The 12,571-nt window shown below is 57.3% G+C and overlaps 1 protein-coding gene across 1 annotated transcript; it reads right to left on the bottom strand.

Annotated features, from left to right (window-relative positions):
• Positions 1-7,107: 7,107 nt before the first annotated feature.
• Positions 7,108-9,592, bottom strand: Irf2bp1 (interferon regulatory factor 2 binding protein 1). Its single transcript, XM_046455480.2, has one exon. It carries the CDS (start codon positions 9,250-9,252, stop codon positions 7,498-7,500), a length of 1,755 nt encoding a protein of 584 aa, XP_046311436.1. The 5' UTR covers positions 9,253-9,592; the 3' UTR covers positions 7,108-7,497.
• Between the last annotated feature and the right edge of the window lie 2,979 nt (positions 9,593-12,571).

Genomic DNA, 12,571 nt, shown 5'->3' with positions numbered 1-12,571 from the left:
ATAGATAGCAGCCCCCGCAGCAGTGGGGCCAGAGCAGCAGGGGGAGGTGGCTCTGTGGTGACCAAGGTCATCTCCCTGCCCCCACTTCGCAGATACACACCTTTAGCTCTGAGGCTCGGAGCCTAGGGACTGCTCATGTCTTGGTTAGGCTGGGGGTGGGGGTAAAGGTTAGATGAGGTGTTGAACTGGAGGCCCTGTGCGTGTTGGAGGGTTTGAGTGTGGCCTGCTCTGTGGCTGTGGAGCATGGCTTCCTGGCGGGGTTCCTGCGGTCTGCTGCAGGGGATCTACTTGCTTGTAGCCCTCCGTTGGGCGGGTTTGTGTGTCTGTCCATACTCTGGGCATGGGCTCACTCTGGGTCACAATATCAGACTCGTGTGTGTGTCTTTTTGTTCTGTGTTTCTCTGTGCACCTCTCCCTGGGCCTCACACCTGCAGGTCCCTGTGTGTCACTGTGTCTCCCCACTGCCTCCACAAGAGTGTGTGGGTGATGGCTTCCATGTCTGCCTGCCGTTGTGTGTGTATGTGTGTGATTCCTGTCTCGGCCGTGTGCCTGTCACGTTGTGTTTGTGCGTGAGTTTGTGCGGAGTTTGCTGGCTGTCCCTTGCAGGCAGGTGGGTGTGTGAGGAAGGAGCTGGGTCCTCCTCTCCGGGCTTGGGGTCTGGGATATCTGTTCCTCCAGGGCTCGCCCAGGTGAGGCTGTCCCAGAAACACAGCCCTGCACTCCACACCCCTCTTTTCATTATGGAAACTGAGGCCCAGAATGGGAAGGGTCTGGGCCAGGTCATTCAGCAGGGCTGAGACAGGTGGGCAGGTTAGTTGTGTGTGTGTGTGTGTGTGTGTGTTGGAGGGGGTGTACTCGGGTTGAACCCTGGGGTGCTCTACCACAGTGCTACATCCCCAGACCTTTTTAATTTTTATTCTGAAACAGGGTCTCGCTAAGCTAAGTGGCTGAGGCTAGCCTCAAATTTGCAATCCTCCTGCCTTAGCCCCCTGAGCTGCTGGGATCACAGGTGTGTGCCGCTGTGCCAGGCTCTGACGGTGGCTTGTCCTCACTTTGCTTTTGCCTTTCTTGGTGGCATTGGCTTCTCTGGTCGCCCTGACCACTCATTCATTTCTTCAGCCAGCCAGCCATTCCGTCATCCAAAGACCAGAGACTCTGTTCAGCCACCTGTGTGTGAGTGACTGCCTGCTCCTCCTGTCTCCCTGTTCTCTCCTTTCTCCTAGTCTCAGTGTCACTCTGTCCCCAACTCTTCTCTCCCTCTTCTGTCATTGTCACCTCTCGGGGTTTCTGGCTCTTTCTGTTGGGTTCCTCTCCTGCGATCTTTTTCTGGCTCTCTGGTCTGGCTTCCCTGGCCTCCCGCCTCCTCCCAGGTCCGGAGTTTCCGCCTCTCTCTACCTGCCACCTCGCAGGCCAGGCCCTCTATTTCTGTCGCTGTGCCCGCCTGGCCGGCTGCGTGTCACCCCCGCCCCCTGCCGTGCTGGCACCCGTCGCCGTCCACCAGCCTTGCTGTCCTGGGCCGGGGAATTCCTCCTGGTTCCTGGAAAAAACAACTGGGGCCGAGAGAAAGGCCCTCAGTCTCCCGGGCCCCCGCCCCCTCCCGCGGGCCTGGGGGTCTCTGCGGAGTCTTGGGCCCGAGGCAGGAAGCCCTGCGGTTTCTGGCTTCTCCCCGCGGCCTCCGGATCTGGCCCCCGCCCCCCGGCCAACAGCCCAAATATTATTCCGCGGGAGGAGTCGGTGGTGGCGGGAGGAGGCCCAGGCTGAAAGAGGCTTTCAGGGCGGCCAGGCCTGGGGCTTCCTGTCCCCAGGCTCGGGCCTCAGGCCGCCCCAGTAGGGACCTCAGGTGGCCGGAGGGGCGGGGTGTTGTTGTAGGGTCCTTAGGGGAAGGTGGGGCCATCCCTCAGGGTGTCTGGTGGCCACCAGCCGGCCTGGCGTGGGCAGGTGTGACCCTCACCCAGGGACAGCCGGCTGATGTCCAGCGTGGAAAAGTACCACGGTCAGACATGGGACGCATGGACAGACAGGAGGACGCCAGGGATGAGGGATGGAGGGGTAGCCATGGGGACACAGCCGGGCTTGGGCTAGGCGCCTGAGGTGACACAGTCCCAGGGAGGGGCCTTTGGGTGGGGAAACAGAGGATAGGGCAGGGTCCCTTCTGTGGGCAGAGGGCCAGCCTTGCATCAGAAGGTTTGAGACAGTAATGAGGCCACCGATGATAACATAAAAATTAGAAGCTCCTAAGGCTGGTGCAGAGGCAGGCCCATACATCCCCAGCTACTGGGGAGGCTGAGGCAGGAGGAGCCAAATTTAAAGCCAGCCTCAGGAACTTAGTGAGGCTGGAAGCAATCTAGTGAGACCCTGTCACAGAATAAAAAATAGAGGGCTGGGGATGTGGCTCCATGGTTAAGTGCCCTTTGTGTTCAATCCCTGGTACCAAAGAAATAAATAAATTAATAAATAAAAAATTTTAAAAGCTAAGGTGTGGGTGGAGCTGTGTCTAGTGGTAAGGCACCCCTGGGTTTGATACCTGGGGCGTGGGGGGCTACTAGGGTTACCACGTGTCCAGCATTGTATGAGCCCCCTACAGAACGGATCCGTCCAATCCCTTCCAACTCCTCCCCCCTTTATCGTTGGTAAAACTGAGGCCCAGAGGGGAGAAGTGACTTGCCCAGCGTCACACAGTCACACAGCCAGTGAGTGGTGTGTCAACTGACCCCAGGTGGTCTGGCTCAGAGTCAGTCTGATAGCCACAGCTGCTCTGGAGATGGGAGGGACAACAGCAGTACAATGGCCTGGGGCAGCCGTCTGTGGTGGTCACCCCTGCTGCCTGCCACAACTTGCTGCTATGGAAGGCAGCACCCCAGAGGCCAGCGGTCTGGGTGCTTTACATACATGTGCACTGCTGTGCTTGTCACTGGGCTTCACTCATGAGCTTGGGTGTCGGGTGTCTGTGGGAGTCTCTCTTCAGGGTGTCGGTCTTGGGTTGGTGTCCACCACTGGGTTGATGTAGGGGTCACTGTGTTCATGTGTCTGTCTCTGTTCTGCCTGTCATGGTCTTCTGTGTCTGTCACTGTGGGTCTGCCTATATCTGTCACTGTGTGTCACTGTGTCTGTCCCCCTCTGCTATGTGTCACCATCTGCCCAGGTGTCACTGTGGGTGTTACTCACCACGCAGGCCACAGGTGGGCGTGTCGGGCCCACTGGTGCCAGGGCTGGGGCCCAGCCCATCCCACCCTGGCTGCCTGGGCCAGGCCAGGCGCCTGTTTGCAGTGCCTGCCCCAGGTAAACACCAAGATCCGGCCCGAGGCCGCCTCCCTGGCCTCTGCCCCTGCCCCTCTGCCTGCTCGGCTGGGCTGGGCTGGACCAGTCTACAGACCCCCTCCCACTGGAGACGTGTCCTGGCTGCCCCCTACCCTTGACACCAATGTCCCAAGTCCCTGCCTTGACCCCAGCCTGCTGTCTCGTCCTCTCTGGGTGCCTCTGACCTTTTCTTTCTGTCCCGATTATCTCTCACCCGGTTTCTCTGTAGTTCTGCCTTTCTCTGAAATGACCCTTGTCTTCATTTTGTCAGCGTCCCTCTCCCTGTGGCTTTTTCACTCTCCAGTGAAGTTCCATTTCTTCGATGTGTCTCCAGAGGAACCAGTGACTCTGTCTGCCACTGCCTGGCTCTGGGCTGTCAGAGCCCCCAGGTTCAGTACCCTTCTCGCTAACTAAGTTTCTTAGAGTCTCTCGCTCTTAGCCACTATGTCTCTGATCCCCCAGCCCCCACAGGGGCCGACTCTGCCATGCCAGGGCCCTTAGGAGAGTGTGCGGCCCCCAGCCTCCCGCATCTATATAAAGGTATATGCACATATTATTTATATCTGTACTGGGGCAGGAGGGGCAGACACTGGGGCCTTTGTGCAGCCGCTGCCCGCTGCCCGCCTGCTTGCCACTCCTCTCCCTTCGTCCCTGCCGCCTGCGTGCCTGCACCCCCCCCCGGGGCACAGAAAGGTTCCTGTGGGGCCTGCCAGCTTCCTCTGCCGAAGGTGTGAGTGGGCATGCCACGGTGGGGCAGTCAGGGAGGCCCGGGGGGTTTTTTCCAGCTCCTGGGAAGCTTTCCGGGTGGGGAGGGTTCTGGAAGGAATGGGACTCTTCAGCTGGGCTGCTGTCTGTGTGTCTGCATCTGTTGTCCCTGGGTGTCCCCAGGTCCTTAACTGGCCTCTCCCTGGGGGTCCATGAGTCCATCCACCTAGATGCATTTGAATTTTTCTTTGTCACTTTGGGTCTCATTCACTCGTGCTCATGTGGTCATCGGGCACATGCTAGGCCCTCTGTGTAGCACTGGACACAGAGACCTATGTCTGACCTGGTTGAGTCTTGGCCATTTCTGTCTCATTTGCTCCTTTCCTTTAGCCACTGTTGAAACTTTCCACCTGTTCCTATTCAAATGAAATCCAAAGTCATTATCAGAGCCACTGCTCCTGTAGCTCCCCCATGATCCCTCTGATCTCATTTCCTATGACTTTCCCCATGCAGTTGATGCTCTGGCCATCTGACCGCTTCCGGGATAAACTACCTCAGGGCCTTTGCGTGCACTATCCAGGGAGATTTCCCCTGGCTTGATCCTCCTGTTCTTAGTCATCCCCCTTCCCTACATTCCTCCTACAACAGCCCTCTCCCACTCTTCATCTCCTTTCCCTTGTTTCTCTTCTTAGAACTTACTGCTCCATGGCTGATATATTTCATAGGCCTGTCTGTGTCTTCCACCTGAACACCAGCTCCGTGAGAACAGGGGCTGCCTTCTCTCCCCGCTGTGCCCAGATCACCTGCTCCAGGCTTGTCTTGCCGTGAATGAGAGGGAGAGAAGCACATTCATCAATGCATCCAGCTCCCTAGCCCTGTGCTGGGTGATGCTGGGGACACGGCCCTAACCCTGCCCTCAGGGGGCTTCCAGTCCAGCTGTCAGACAATGATGAGCAGAATGAGCAGGGCCAGGGCCTGAAAGCAGAGGGGGCTGTAGGAGCCCAGAAATGGCACCTAATGGAGTCAGAGAGGGCAACCTGGAGGTGTCAGCTGAGGGTGGGGATAAGGAAAAATGAGCTAGGCCTCTTTCTGATCTCTGGGAACCAAATGACCAGAGCAGGGCCAGTCTCATCTTCCTCCCAGAGCTCCCATGTTCTCCGTCTGTCAGAGAACTTTAGGGGTTGAGATGTCTTGACTCAGTTCCAATCGAGACCTTGCCCTGGTTTCAGTCTCCCATTTGCGGTTTTTTTTTTTTTTTTTTTTGGCAGCTCTGGGGATGGAACCCAGGGCCTGCATGATGTCAGGCAAGTGCTCTACCACTGAGCCATACCCCTGCTCCCCTCTGCTCTCTCTACGTCGCCCCTTTCTTCTAGATCTCTGTTCTTGGCACCTCATCTCTGTATTGGTCTCTCTCACCCCTGGACAGTTCTCCATTCAGTTCACTTATGAGCATCTGTCTCTCCCTCTGTTTCTGCCTCATGTCCCACATTTCCGAGGCTCTCTCCCATTTCTCCCTGTCTCTCTGGCTCCTGTGCCTCCTTATCTCTTTCAGGGAATTGGTCTTTTTGTGTCTTTGCCTGGGTCTCTGTCCGCATCTCCCTGTGTTTCTTCACCTACTCACTGATTCCCAAATCAATCCAGAACCCCAGCACCCTGGCCCCACCCCAGCACTGGGGGAAGGGGACTGACCCAGCCCCCACACCACAGGTCAGGCCGCCTGCTCAGTTAATGGTTAACCCAGCCTCTATCTAGAATACACACCAGCTAGGCTGGGGGTGACTCCCCTGCCCCCCACCCACCTACCAGCTGCTCTTAAAGGACCAGGTGTCCTCCACTCCACAGCTCTGCAGCCCCCTACTGGGGCAAGAGGTCCAGATGTCTGGAGACCTGCAGTCCTGAGGATCTGGGGGAGGAGGGCACCCTGGCTTGGATCTGCAGAGCTGGGTCAGGAGGGAGCCAGGTCTGGAGCTCCCTCCAGCATCTCCCTTGCTTATCACCTAGCATATTTAATCAGGGGTGGTTTTCTCAGCCCTGCCCAGAGCCCAGACTGGCAGTGCCAGCGGTGGCAGAGCACCTGAAAGCTGATGAATGGGGGGATGGGTCCTCCAGATGTGGAGGGAGCCACAGGGTCCTTAGTATTTGGGAGTTAGGACTTTGGGTCTGCAGGTGTGGGTGGGACCCCTGTGATCCCAAAGGGTAGGTCAGGATGTTAGGGTTCTTGGGATTTAGGTGATGAAACACCTGGGGACCCGTGGGTCTCAGAGCCCAGCGCAGTTGGAAGGGTGCGATCATTCTCCACCTCTGTCCGCCCATCGGCTGGCCTTTTTGGCCCAGTATTCACCCTTCCCGGAACCGAAAGGTAGTAAGAGTGGGGGACGCCTGTGCTCCCGGGGCCGCCCTCTCGCTTTAACCCCTACTTTGCCGCAGCACGCTTAGGCCCCGCCCCGTGACGCCAGCAAGCAGGAAGTCCTGGTTAATGATCAGTCACCAGGACAGGTGCGGGACAAGGCCGTGAACATCACAGGCAGCCGCAGAATGTGTGTGTGTGTGGGGGGGTATGTCTTTTACCCTGCTCGTGACAATGTTCTAGGGTGGCCTCCCAGAGATGAGGACCCCAGTTCAGGTTTCCCAAACATCTGCCTCCAGGTACCAACTGAGACAAGCAAGCAGTCACCTTGTTCAAGGTATCTGTTTACTTTCCTCTTCTCTGGCAGTCCCGCTAGCAGTCTGGCCTCAATTCTCTTAGGTGCTAGTTCCCTCCAAGAAGCCTCCCGCTGCCTCTCCCCAACCTTCGAGGACGCCACATTCTGGGTAGATTATGTAGGCCGGCTACGGAAGGCTAACCTGTTACGAGCTTGTCTGTGGTTCCCATGAAAAGGCCACCCCATCTGAACCTCAGTTCTGTCACTTGGAAAACGGACCAATGGCTACAATTTTTGACCAGTGTTAAAACGGCAATTATAATACTAGCGGCCCGCCTGGGCGAAGGGCGCCACCTGGAGGTTACAACGCAATGTCCTCTCCCTTGCAGGAAGTTTAGTCCCAGAGGGGGCGCAGCATCCCACACAACTAAGGGACCAAGAGAGGAAGGAAAAAAAAAAAAACAAAACCATCTTTCGGTTTATTGAAGGAGGTACAGGGTGGGAGAGGGGGGCAATAAAATGCTTTTGCTTCGTTTATAAAGAGCGAGTGTTCAGGGGGCCCCTTCTCCAGGAGCGGACACCTCTCCCCAACTACAAGCAGCAGCAAAGCCAAGCCAAGGAGGGGAGAGGGAAATTGGAGGGGCCACGGAACCCCAAACACCCCCTCTGACAGGGGCCACAAGCTTTGTCCCCCCACCCACAATGCATCTACCCCAGGGGACCCATCTGGGCAGAGGAAGGGGGTATGTACACAGGTGGGGATGGCACGGTTGGGTAAGGGAGGGAATAATTTATCCGCAGTTGCGGTGGGTGGCAAGGGGGGAGGAAGCAGTAGCCTGGTGGCAGTGGTGGCCTAGGGGTCCCGTTCCTTCTTAACCTTGATGTCACCAGCAAGAATGGTGGCGATCTCGCCCTGCATGAAGGCCCAGGGGACGGAGGAGCCCACCAGCGGGCACTTGTCTCCACTGGGGCAGTACACCTCCCCGGCCGGGCCCTGCGCCTTGATGAACTCCCGAGAGCAGGGAAAGCAGAACTTGTGTCCGGGCACCGAGGGGCACTGGACAAAGTGGGTGTCTTCCAGGCGCTCTCGGCACAGGGTACAGCAAAGGGGAGCTCCAGGGGTTGTCCCTGTGCCACTACCACCCCCGCTGACAGCTTCGGCCCCCGCTGTGGGACTGACTTCTGTCTCACCGTTGCGGGCCACTAGGCGATGCTGGGTCGGTGGCTGGGTGGTGGAGGAGGCTGCGGGGCTAGCGCCCCCTGCACGCACAGGGCCTCCACCGCCACCAGGGTCCTTGGGAGAGTGACCCAGGGCCTCCGCCACATTCTTCAGGGCGGCAATGGGTGAGGGCACACCAGGGGTCTCAGCAGAATATGGCCCGCCAGGTGCCACCCAGTGCCGCTGCTGCTGCTCCTCCGTTGTCATCTTCCCAGCCGCCTCGCCCTCGGGCTCAGGGGAGGCCTTGCGGCGGCGCGGCGTGGGTGCCAGGTTCCGGGATGGGGCTCGTGGAGGTGGGCCACACAGAGCTGCAGGGGCCGGCTCTGGGTACTGCTGGGGCAGGGCCTCGGCAGGAGCGGGCTCGCGAAAACTGCGGACACCATCGGTGAGCAGCTCGCCCAGCTGGCGCCATTCGCCCGAGCCATGACGGCGTTCATACTCGAGGTACTTGAAGCCCGAGGAGGCTAGGGCCTTGCCAGGCTCCCGCAGAGCATCGTGAAACATCTGGCGAGCCACGGCCAGGACCCCCGCGTACACATTGCCAGAACCACAGGGGTATTCGGTGAAGAGCTTCAGCTCGAACTCGTATCCTGGAGGGCGGGCAGTAGCATCGAAGGCGAATACCCGCCCCACCAAACCGTGATCCTTCTTGAAGCGGACATTGAAGGGGGCGCAGGCAGACAGCGCCAGTAGCTGTTCCCGCACAGCTTTGGGACGCCCGTGCCACTCCTCCGCCCGGCCCCGCATAGCCTCATTCAGTTCTGCCAGACAGTCTGCATTCCTCTGCTGCTTCTCCTTCTCGAAATCGGAGCCGAAAAGTGGACGGGCAGGACTCAAGCCGGGCGCCAGCGTCAGGCCTCGGCCTCCCAGGCCAGACACCGCAGCTGCCAGCAGCCCGGGGGGCATCAAGCTGGGCATAGTGCCAAGCAAGGCCCTGCGCGCCCCTTCCGCCACGGCCTCCTCTCGGCCCAGCCCATTGGCCAGGCGGGACCCTAGGGTGTACTCCAGGGCTGGCGAGGGCAGCGGGAGGCGGCCAGACGATGTGGCTCTGTCATAGCGGTCTGGGCCGGAGACGCCGCTGCCGGTCCCCGACGGCTGGGGCTGGGCCTGCGGAGGCGGTAGCTGGGGACCCTGCGCGGCGGCCACGGCCAGGTCCTTGGTGGTTGGGTGCTTGAGCGCTGGGGGCCCGGGCGAGCGGCCCTCCGGGAGCACGTGGCTGCGCTTGAGCTGGCGGGCGGCGTCGATGAGCAGCTCGATGCGGTCCGCGCCCTCGAAATTCACGCAGCCGCGGCACACCGCCTCGCTGAAGTCCCACACCATGGCCCATGGCATCTTGGGCAGGTCGCACAGGTAGCACCACTGGCGGCGGGACGCCTGTACTGACGCCATGGTCCCCGCGCGCGCGCCGCCAGGTCCCCGCCTTCCACCCGCCGCCGACGTTCGATCCGCGCAGCCAACGTTCGATCCGCGTTCCCGGGACAGCGCGAGCCACAGTCCGGCCTCCGGCTCGGCCTCCCCGCCGGATCCAGGCCCGGCCCCCCTTCCCCGCCCCCTGGGCCCTAAGCCTTTTTCCTCACTCCCGCCTCCCTTGAAAAGGCAGACAGAGGCTCGTCGGCGCCCCCACTCGGTGCGGGCTGCGAGCTGAGGCGCACAGCTCGGGCCCCGCGATGGGCCGCGGGCGTCGCCGCCTCGGGGTCCCGCCGCTCTCGCCGCCGCCGCCGCTGCAACGGCCGCCGCCGCCTCCACCTCCACCTCCTCCTTCTGCCCCAGAGGCCGCTTCGCAGGGAAAGTTACATAACGCGAGGGCAAAGCCTTCTGGGAAACGTAGTCCCGCCGGGGCCGTCTCTTAAAGGGGACAGCGGGCAACAGTGGGGGAACGCCGTCTCTCGCCCAGCAATCCTCAATACCACTAGCCACTGGGCGGGGAGTTCTGCGCGCTCAGAGGAGAATAGGGTCGTGATGATGTGATACGAATGAACAAAACTACCACGGATTAAGAAATTGCCGGAACTGAACAGGCTGCGGGGCAATCCATTTCTGCTTTGATTTGCTGTGCACCTTTAGGCCAAAGTCTTGCCCTTGCTGAGCCTCCTTTTCCCCGCCTATTAGAAGAAGGCCAATGACGGATTCCTGGGGCGGAGCGAAGAGGTCCTGATTGGATGGTTCAGGGTAGGCATGGGAAGCCGGCTACTGGAGGTTTGTGTATACTTGGCACTGTGACTTCTCTCAGCATCCTAAATATCAGCCTCTGGGGCGGACCACAGCCAGAGAACGGAAAGGGCTAAGGGCTTTCGAGCATAGTGCCTGCCTCAGTTTTCTAATCTGCTAGAGGGGAGTGACCGAGCGCCTTCTAATTCTGTTCCAACTCTGCCTGATCGCTTTGGTCTCCAAAGGGTTACACTGCCGGCTTCTCTGCTCCACCCCTCCAATTTCACTACTATTCCCAAAATGCTCTGCGGGGCGGCCGAATGACGCACTTCCGCTGTCTGGAAGGTTGGGGGAGGCCTTCGCTATTCTCGCTGACGCCCCCACCCCCAACTTTTTGGGGCTCTTTGCGTGCTTTCGGTGTATGGGGTTTGGGTTACCTTACCCTCTTTTGCAGGCCTTTGTGTCGAGAAGGGGCCAGGAAATGGCGAACAAAAGGAGGTTGCTGCGGGGAGTGCAAGCGCCAGACCATCCTTCCCCAACCTTGAGTGCTTACTACGTGGTGGGCCCAGCCAGGCTTGAGGACCCCCTGTCTTCTCTCCCAGTCTTGGAAACTGTGGGAAGGCAGACTTTGAGGAGGGGCTATGCGGGTCTCCAGATTCTAACGCATATAAGCTCCTTCCTCTTTCTGGGCTGGGGTCCGTGTTTTGTGCTCAAAAAGTACCTGGATGACTTGCCAGTCTGCACGCAGAGCGCTTTTCAATCTGGGGAGTCCGCCTGCCTTCCTCTGCTCCCAACCCACTGCGCTACAGCTGCCCGGATTTTCTGCTATCTAAAGTTGTTTGTTTTACAATTACCTACCAACTCTATTATTATTCTAACACTTTTTCTCCCTTGGAGGGAAAAGATTACCCATTTTTGCTTCATCCTAAGGAATACTATTCCATAATCACAAGTTTCATGTACTAGCTACGTTTTATTTTTTTGGTGCTAAGGATGGAATCCTTGGCCTCATGCTGAAGCCCTCTATCACTGGGCTACACCCTCAGTCTTTCATCTTCCCTACTTCTTTATTTTTTTCTTAAACAGTAAGTTTACTTCTTGTTCCTCCAAACTTCTGAGGGGAGTCCTTGGGACCCCCAGGCAGCCGTCCTGGTATGTGAGGCAGCCATCCACGCTGCTTTTATCTTGTCTATCTTTTCAACACAAGACCTTTTGCATATATGCTAATTAAATCTGAAATTTAAAATATTTCTTTGTAGACATTATTCATGAGAAACTCTAGTCAGAAGATCCAGTTCATTTAGGAACCCTCCTGCAAGTTCAAGGGCAGGATGCCAGCATCACTTAGCTCTGATGAGGCAGACAGCAGCACAGCATTGTGGGCTGTTTTTTTTTAAAAATCAGTTAAAAGTAAAGAACCATTAAAAATGGCCATTCATGTCCCCAAACTTACCTTTTTTGGGGGGTATTGGAGAGGTGCTTAACTACTGAGAAGCATGCCCAGCTTTTTTTTTTTTTTGAGACAGGGTCTTGCTAAGTTGCTAGGCTGGTCTCAAACTTGTGATCCTCCTGTCTCAGCCTCCAAGATTGCTGGGATTGGCAGGTACTCACTACCACACCTAGCTCCCAAATTGCTTTTGAGCTGGGTTTGGTGGTCCACGCCAGTAATCCCAGCAATTTGGGAGACTGAGGCAGGAGGATGAGAAGTCTTGAGGCTAGTCTCAGCAACTTAGCAAGACCCTGTTTCAAAATAAGAAAAAGGATTGGGGATGTAGCTCAGTGTAGAGCATCCCTGGGTTCAATCCTTAGTACTGGGGGGGAAAGTTGCCTTTGTGCCATTCTTTAAATACTAGTGAAAGCTGGGCAGGTGGTGCACACCTGTAATTTCAGCATCTTGGGAGGCTGAGGCAGGAGGACCACAAGTTCAAAGCCAGTCTCAGCAACTTAGCAAGGCCCTAAGCAACTGAGCAAGGCCCTAAGCAACTTAGCAAAATAAAACATAAAAAAAGGACTGGGGATGTGGCTCAGTGGTTAAGAGCCTCTGGGTTCAATCCCTGAATTAAAAAAAAAAAAAAAGTACCAGCTGAGTTCTGGCCAGATTCAGGCTTCAGGTGGGACCAACTGGCCTGTGACCAGTTGTGACATTCCACAAACTTCTCAGGGCTGGGAATGGAGATCTTTAGAGTCTGTTCTTCCTTGGGTTCCTTCAGGCTGGAATGCAAGCATGCATGTAACTTGGCCTGGGGCCTGGCACAGAGGACTGCCATGTGGCTGGGGCTGTTGCTAATGGTAGAGTGCTGGCCTAGCATGCCCAGATCCTGAGTTCCATCCTCACTATGGCAGAAAAAGGAAAAAAAAAAAGTATCTTAAGTGGAAATTTTTGTTTATAAACTGTACATTACTTAAAAAAGCAGTATATTACCACTTTTGTGTGCTAGCAATGTTGGGGACACAGGAGTGATTATAGATAGGTTCACACCCTTCCCTGAGGAAGTTCAGTCTGGTGATGGAGAGAGACATTAAATTTAACTGGTGTCAGGAAAACATTTCCTGAGGTAAT

This window comes from Marmota monax, unplaced genomic scaffold (genome assembly GCF_021218885.2).
Source record: "Marmota monax isolate L192 unplaced genomic scaffold, Marmota_monax_Labrador192_F-V1.1 WCK01_AAM20220418_F8-fsc00149, whole genome shotgun sequence".
Lineage (NCBI taxonomy): Eukaryota > Metazoa > Chordata > Mammalia > Rodentia > Sciuridae > Marmota > Marmota monax.
Note: the sequence above shows the minus strand (reverse complement) of the source record. Positions and strands in the feature narration are given on the sequence as shown.